The sequence below is a fragment of the Melitaea cinxia genome, chromosome 21 (assembly GCF_905220565.1).
Source record: "Melitaea cinxia chromosome 21, ilMelCinx1.1, whole genome shotgun sequence".
NCBI classification, from domain to species: Eukaryota; Metazoa; Arthropoda; class Insecta; order Lepidoptera; family Nymphalidae; genus Melitaea; species Melitaea cinxia.
In genome coordinates this window covers 6,065,297-6,073,492 of record NC_059414.1, presented here as the reverse complement: position 1 = coordinate 6,073,492, position 8,196 = coordinate 6,065,297, and the positions used below count along the sequence as shown (strand labels likewise).

Here is an 8,196-nt window from a genome sequence, read left to right as displayed (position 1 = left end):
AGTTATGCGGCATAATACAACGTAGGTCGACGAAAAAAAGTGTCAAGTAAAAACGCATTATTAGATATAGCTCGAAAAGTAGTTTTTAGATCTCAAATAAATTTAAATGGGACCAATTGGCACACACCACCTTTCGATTAAAAGAAAATTTGTCGAAATCGCTCCACCCAGTCAAAAGTTCTGATGTAACATATATAAAAAAAAAATACAGTCGAATTGAGAACCTCCTCAATAATAGGTTAAAAATAGTGACAGCTTTGATCAAAGAAAATCATGGCCATATAGATTCTATTATGTTATAGGCAATACACATCTATATACACAATTTTTGGATTTTAAAGAAAAATTTTAAGTATAAACTAAAAATGAACTTCCGTAGATCTCGAGCACGTTCACGTCGGAACTCAATGAATGTTATGGTCAGTACAGAAAAATGGCGAAGACATAGAAAAAAATCATCACGTAAAGATAATGAATATTTAGAAGAAGATTCAGAAGACGATTTACTACAAGTGAGTGAACTCAAAGGCTGGTTTCAAGAGCTTTTTGTGCCCAACAACACAAGCGCTGATCAACTTGATCAAGACGTAGAAGTAACTCTTACGAAAAAACAAACATTAGTTTTATCTACTTTAGTGCCTGATGAAATACTGCTTATGAAAAAGTAGCGCACAATTTTATAAATAATTTATTTAATTTAAAAAAAGAATTGACATTATTTTATAATTGTATAATAAATTAAGTTTATAGCCTAATTCAAATTACAGTTTCAGTAAAGGAGAACAGAACAAATTCGTTGGCGTACTGATGATGGCTGATGTTTCAGGATTTACAGCACTATCTGAAAAATATAACAATACTGGAAATGGTGGTACTTATAAACTAACAGTTACATTAAACACTTATCTTGGTTCACTTATAGAAGTTATATACAGCCATGGAGGTGACATAATAAAATTTGCTGGAGATGCCTTTTTAGCTCTTTGGAAAACTGATAAAAGAACCTACTTGTGTCATACAATTCACACAGCTATTGTTTGTGCTCTTATAATACAACATTCTTACGGATCCTATGAAACTGATGTTAAAGTAAACCTCAAAGTAAAGCTAGCAATATCCGCTGGAAATCTAATATTCGCTCCTATTGGCTCTGGAATAGATATGAATTATATTCTCGTTGGTTTACCTGTCATTGAAGCAAAAGTTGCTGAAAGCGTTTGTGCTTCAGGAGAAGTAAAATTAACACCAACAGCGTGGGGACACTGCTATTCTCGAAACTACGATCACTTTATCGACGTTAATGGACATATTACGATAAAGGCTATCCTCTATGATCCGCGCGAAAATGATGTCAGTAAGCCTTTTGTTGGATTTGGAGTAATGATACGTCAAGCAAATAAACCATTTGTTGCTTTAGAAAGTGCTTCAGATTGCCTTTTGGATGATTCAACAAAATGCAATAGTACAGTCACATCAAAAACTAACGAATTATTAACCTTACGCAAAACCATTTTGGTAGCAACAGATAAAAATATTGGTTCTGAAATAAGAAAGTTTATTTTAAGACCAGTTCTTACACAGATCGATGCTCACCAACCCCTGGAATATCTAACAGAAATGAGACAAGTTTCAGTTTTATTTGTAACTCTTAAGCCTATGGAATGTACTTTCCCACAGCTAATTACAATAGTTAATAATGCATTTCAAATAACATGCGAAATTGTTTACAAATCTATGGGATGCGTTAACAAGATCATTTTATTTGATAAAGATATTATGATCTTAGTTATTTTTGGTCTACGGGGATTTAAACATGAATCTGAAGCACAGGCAGCACTAAAATGTGCACACAGTGTAAAAAAATCTCTTTTTGCTCTTGACGGTGTGATTGAGGTATCTATAGGTGTTACTACAGGTCAAGTATATTGTGGTGTTGTAGGACATCCTTTGCGCAGAGAGTTTACTGTTATTGGAGCAATAGTAAATAAGGCTGCCCGCTTAATGTGCTATTTTCGTAACAAAATTACTTGTGATGAAGCTACTTTTATCAAAAGTAAAATGTCAAGTAATGGGTTTACACTTCAACCGCCAACTGAACTTAAAGGAATCATTCAACCAGGTAAAATTTATGAATACACTGAGGACATAAGATCAAAAGAATTGAATAACATACCATTGATACCACCCCTGTTAAACAGATTTGATGAAATGGATTATTTCGAAACTTGGATCGATGATTATCATTCGACATTTAGAGATTTTGATGCCTTATTACTTATTGGAGAAAGTAGAATAGGCAAAACCAGGCTCCTTCAATGGATGGCTAGATATGCCCAAAATAAAGATCTCAACATATGTCATGTCAATTTAACTTCGATACATTCTGCAACGCCCTATTTAGCATTAAGTCAAATTATGGAACAAATTTTAGGAGTAAATAAACCCATTATTGGATTTGAAAAGGAGGAAAAAATTGTTAGTCTACTTAATTACTATAACGAAGATTTGTGTTATTTAAATAATATACTGAAGGTCCGATTTGCCTACTATGATAACTATACTCCTGAGAATGACAAAGTACAGAAAGATAAGGAAAAAAGAATTTTTAAAAAATTAGTATCGTGTATATCAAAAACAAATGTAATATTTTTAGATGATTTGCAAAATTTAGATGCAATGTCGTGGGAGTTTCTTACTGTTATGTTAGAAAGTATGAAAATTTTCACAATTTTTACGGTAACTAGAGGAAAATTTAGTACAGTACAAAGCTGGCTTTACAATATTTTTGTCAAAAGCAATATAAGGAAAATAGTTTTAGGTCCTTTAAAATCTACATGGATCATACCATTAGCTTGTCAAATACTTGACGTACAAGCTGTATCAAAGGATCTATGCAATGCACTCGAGGAAAAATGTTCTGGTTTGCCTGGTCAAGTAGAAAGTTTTATTGTTCACCTTTTCTCAAATGGCGCTTTATGTGTAAAGAAAATTCATAGAGATGAATTGAATAATTGGGAGCACGAAAACTTACAATTTCCAGAACCTAGCTTGTTACATCCTGTATCAATAAATGCCAACGATCAAGCAAACTTGGATCAATTACTTAAGGAAAATACTATGGATGAAATTTCAATATGTTCTGTGACGGAAAAAGAAAAACTTAATATAGATATAAACGTCCAAAATATAGATGCTCTTGTTATGATGCAAATTGATTCGTTAACTCCATATCAACAACTACTTCTAAAAATATCTTCTGTTATTGGAAACGTTGTTTCCAGGCATGTTTTAGAAAACATAATGTATGAAAACAATCCTGTTACAACTGCTAAGGCTATAAAAAGATTATTTGCAATGCGTATTTTATATTGTGCAAATACCCGGTACAATAAAATGACTTCAAATGCAACCATTATATCTAACTACTCAGCTACTACAAGATTAGTATGTGACTGCCCTTTTGATTACGATTCAGATAATAATGATAGTTTACCAAAGTATGCATTTTGTAAAGTCATGAAGTTCAGAAATAAGAATTCAAGAAAAGCATTTTATGATTTATTACCTCTTAATCAAAAGAAAGAATTTCATTTACGAATAATAAGCTATTTAGAAAATAATAAGCAAAAATGCCCTGAATGCGGTGGTACCGTTATGACAGTACAATCTATATTTAATATGCAATTAGAGTCATATAATGACAAAAATAATATAAATACACAATTTCTTAAAGATAATAGTAAATGTGAACCTCAAGACGAAAATCAGAGTACAAGTGATACAATTTCTGCATCGAATAACGGCTCCCTTGAAATTCGTAAAGTAAAGTCCGATTCATTTAATACGTTAAATGAAACGAATTTTAAACAAGATAACTTAATAGTTTCGGATATAATATCAACGAAAAGTAACATATCGTGTAAAGCTGTATCTCAAAGTGCGCCAATTTTAAAGCCGAAATCAAGCTATGATGAAAACTTTAGCGTGCAAAGAAGATCTACGAAAAGAGTCACAATGTCGAATGTTTTTTTAAAGGATGTAAGTTCTGAAATATTAAAAATTAATCCAATATTTGATAACGTAAGAGGTGTTCTTGAAGCTAAAAGTATTAGTGATTGGCATGAATTAGGAGTCATTGATAGTGACGACAAATTAAACACTAATACAAATGGGAAAGAACAATATTTGTCTGTAAGTATAGAAAAAGGAGTTTCAAAAACAAATTACAGTAGATGCACTTGTGCAGAACTTAATATTGTTATATTTAAGCAACTCATTGAACATGCCAAGGAAGCTGAACTCAAATCTAAAGTAATTGAATTTATCGTAAAATACGCCTATTTAAATATATTAGAAAGCAATTTCGATAATGCTATGCTAGAACTTGATGAAGCCGAAATTACTTGCCTCGAAAAAACATTTCCTGACATATCCATGTTTGAAAGGAAAAGATTTTTGGGTAAAATATATTCTTTAAAAGCTGCTACGTATTTGTTAAGTGGTAGACTTATAATGGCCAAATTGAATATAGAAAGAGCAGCAAAAATTTATCGTATGAATTTGAAAAAAATAACTAGTTTTTCACCTTTTATAACTTTATTTACCACTATTAATAATATAAAGTTTCGTTTGCGTGATATGATTATGAAAGGAGATTCAATTTTTTTCTTGAATGTAGCAACAGCACTGTATTCCACTTTAGAAGACGAAAGAACTTCTAAGATAGCAGCACTTCGCTCTATATACCTTGTACAACGAATTAAATGCAACGTTATTGATTTGTGCGACTCATTCGCTCAGTATATGCAAATGGTTCTTGATCGTGGAATGCCAGAATTAACTGTAGACCTCGAAAAATTATTAAATAATTGTTTAGAAAGCTTACAAAAACCTATAGGAACGGATGAACTATTTGCTTTAGGGAAGTTATTTTTAGCTGTATTTCGGGCACGTTTGACACGAGGCCTGCTTGTAGCCGCCATTAGGTCTGGTTTTCGTGCACTTGTAGTAAGTCGTTTTTTACGTGCAGATCAAATTACTACAGATATTATCCCTGACCTGTTTTACCTTCTACTATCTCGAGGCAGAATAAGAGAAGCAGTAGATGTTGTTAGATTACTTTTACAAATAGGTGAAAACGAAAAAATACCCGAATGCCAAACGTGGTATTATGCTCTTTCTCTGGATATGATATTGGATGCAGGATTTGAGTTGGAATCAATACATGAAATCAACCGTTTTGCTGAATACTCAATTCACAAAGAAAAGATTTCACATGAAAGTCAATATCGTCTTGTCATAGGTTTATGGACCTATTGGTTAAGGACAGATTTCGAACACAAAGCTAAAAGATATGAAACTAAAGCCTTGACTTGGTCAATGCGTGATGACGATGACGGATCGCTCAAAACTCTTATAAATGGTTTAAGATTAGCTGAGGGCATGTTAGAAAGCTTAGCCAGGAAAATGGATGATTTAAAAAAGGTAATAATTTAATGTATTGAACTATTTAATAGCTAAACGATATAAATAATCAATTTACAATAGTTATGTCTGATAAAATTTATAAAATTATGATAATTGTTTAAGGTGGTTGATCTGATGGAGTTGCGCTCCTTAGCTGATAGAGAGCTAGCAAGATTAGAGAAAGACGCACGGATTCTTCGAGCCATATACCCTCGATGGATTTTATTTAAAGCTAATTCTCAAAGGTTATCAGGGCGAAAGGCAGCCGCAACAGTCTTGTTTAATCAGGTGTGTTTCTCATTTTTAACTGTAGACATTTTTAGAACTTAGCAAAAATCACTTTTATCTCAATTCTTTAAATTGATATCTGCTCTATCTTTTTAACAAAAAAAAAACTCTTTTTAAAAAACAACAGACAATAATTTGAGCAACGGTGATAAGAAAAACATTAAAACTGCCCAAACACTACATTACATTTTTATATATTAATATATTTGTATTTGCTCGCAAACGAAACAAAACCGACTGCAATTACATGGACAAGTAATACAACGTAAGTAGACGAAAAAATAGTCAAGTAAATACGCATTATCAAAGATTACTCAAAAATTTGTAATCAGATCTCGATGAAATTTAAATATGACCACACTATAAACATCAGCTTCCGATTAAATTAAAAATCATCAAAATCGGTACACCCTGTAAAAAGTTATGCGATATAATACAATGTAGGTCGACGAAAAAATAGTCAAGTAAAAACGTTATTAGATATAATTCGAAAAGTAGTTGTTAGATCTCAAATAAATTTAACTGGGACCAAATGACATACACCACCTTTCGATTAAAAAAAAATTCGTCGAAATCGGTCTACCCAGTCAAAAGTTCTTAAGTAACACACATAAAAAAAATACAGTCGAATTGAGAACCTCCTCCTTTTTTGGAACTCGGTTAAAACCTTTAATTTATTTTAAAAGATTTTTCCGTCTCTACCATTAGGCACTTGAAGAAGCTAAACGAGTGAGTAACCGACTTGAAGTAGCTTTGGTCCTTGCTGCGAATACTACCTCACGTCCTTGGATTCAAAATGCCCGCACAGGTAAATTTTTAAACTGGAAGAATGCAGCTGAATATACTAAAGAAACCTGGCATCAGTTTCTCTATAAAATCATACCTAACCGTGATGCGTAAGAAACAATCATAATTGTAATAAAATTCATATAAGGCTACAACTAAATAAAATTATATCCAATGAGTAATATGTTTTAAAATTTAAAAATGATCAGTATTTACGATTATACGAGTTTTGTAACACTTTATAAGTCCTAAGCTATTTCTTGAAAAATATATTTTTTGTACAACTCACCTGACGTTAAGTGATTACCGTAGCTCATAGACGCCTGCAACGCTAAAAGCATCGCAAGCGCATTGCCGACCCCTACCCCCGATCACCACCCCCTGGAGCTCTGGTCACCTTACTCACAACAGCAACACAACACTGCTAGAAAGCAGTATTTAGATGTGATATTCTGTAAAGTCGAGGTACTTCAAGAAAGAAAAATGTCCTATGTAGGGGAGAGAGGGGCTTGTTGTAACATTTTTCATGAAAACTAATATATCTTGAAATCTATTAATTATATTGCTACTAAATAAAGATGGATGGATGCTGTAACTCTTCCTCTACCCAATAAAGTAAAAATAATACCATAACTATTAGTCATTATTTTACAATCAATTATTTTCTAGAAGAAGTGCGATGTTACAACTTACCTCGTGCTTGGGGCAAGTTGTAACATCTACCGGGGCAAGTAGTAACGACAAAAAAAACGACACTAATACCTGTAATCATTTATTCTTTGTTTATTTTTAACAAAATTGACACGTTTTTAAAGTAGGTATTATGTAATTCTTATCAAAAGTCAACTCAAATAGACTTTTAAGTAATCAACGCCTAAAAATTAAATAATTAACTTTTTTATGTACTTAAACACTACTTATAATCATCATTGCACTTTTATATCACAGTAAGTAATTAAATTATTTATATGTAAGGTATGCTTCGTAATTATCTCTTTTTAATATCTATCTAACAAAGTATTGTGCTTATATAAGAATCAACATTTGGTAGGTTTCATTATAATTAAATTCAGTCTTCATCTGAGCAACAATTAATACAAATAAAAGAAATAGTGTCTCTTGTAACACGTCCTACATGTGCCCACATTTTACAAATGATACACTCTACCCAATCTTCTTTATTTGAATCTGTGTAAGCTTCACCACATACCAGACAATATGTATCTATAAAGAGATACGTGACATAATCCGAAAGTCTGACTAGCTTTCCGAATACTGCATTTTTTTTCTAAAACTTTAGCTGCCGCTAACTCGTACACTTCTTGGCTTTGTGTTGCCCGCTCTGACTTTCTTTTATACACCCTCATTCTAGAAGAACATAACTTGGGGCATATTGTAACACGTTACATCAAGCCTGGAATTTTGTTACAACTAGCCCCGGGTTTTTGTTACAACTAACCCCATGGTATGATTTTTAACATTTATCAACATAACTATTTAAACAATTTAGCAACCTTAAAAACTGTTACACATTATCAAAGATAGATAAATTTGTATGTAAATAAGATATAGAAAGTCTGAAATTAGTCGATATTAATAATGCAAACCAAAATTTTACGACAGTACAATTTTATATTACCTGGCAAAAATGATGCG

General features: G+C 32.1%; 1 protein-coding gene across 1 annotated transcript; it reads left to right on the top strand.

The window, feature by feature from the left end:
- The first annotated feature begins 365 nt into the window (after nucleotides 1-365).
- Nucleotides 366-6,654, top strand: LOC123664263 (adenylate cyclase type 10-like). The gene is made up of 4 exons (XM_045598858.1): nucleotides 366-664; nucleotides 768-5,484; nucleotides 5,590-5,754; nucleotides 6,463-6,654. The coding sequence occupies exons 1-4, from the start codon at nucleotides 366-368 to the stop codon at nucleotides 6,652-6,654; spliced, it is 5,373 nt and encodes a 1,790-aa protein (XP_045454814.1).
- Nucleotides 6,655-8,196: the final 1,542 nt, after the last annotated feature.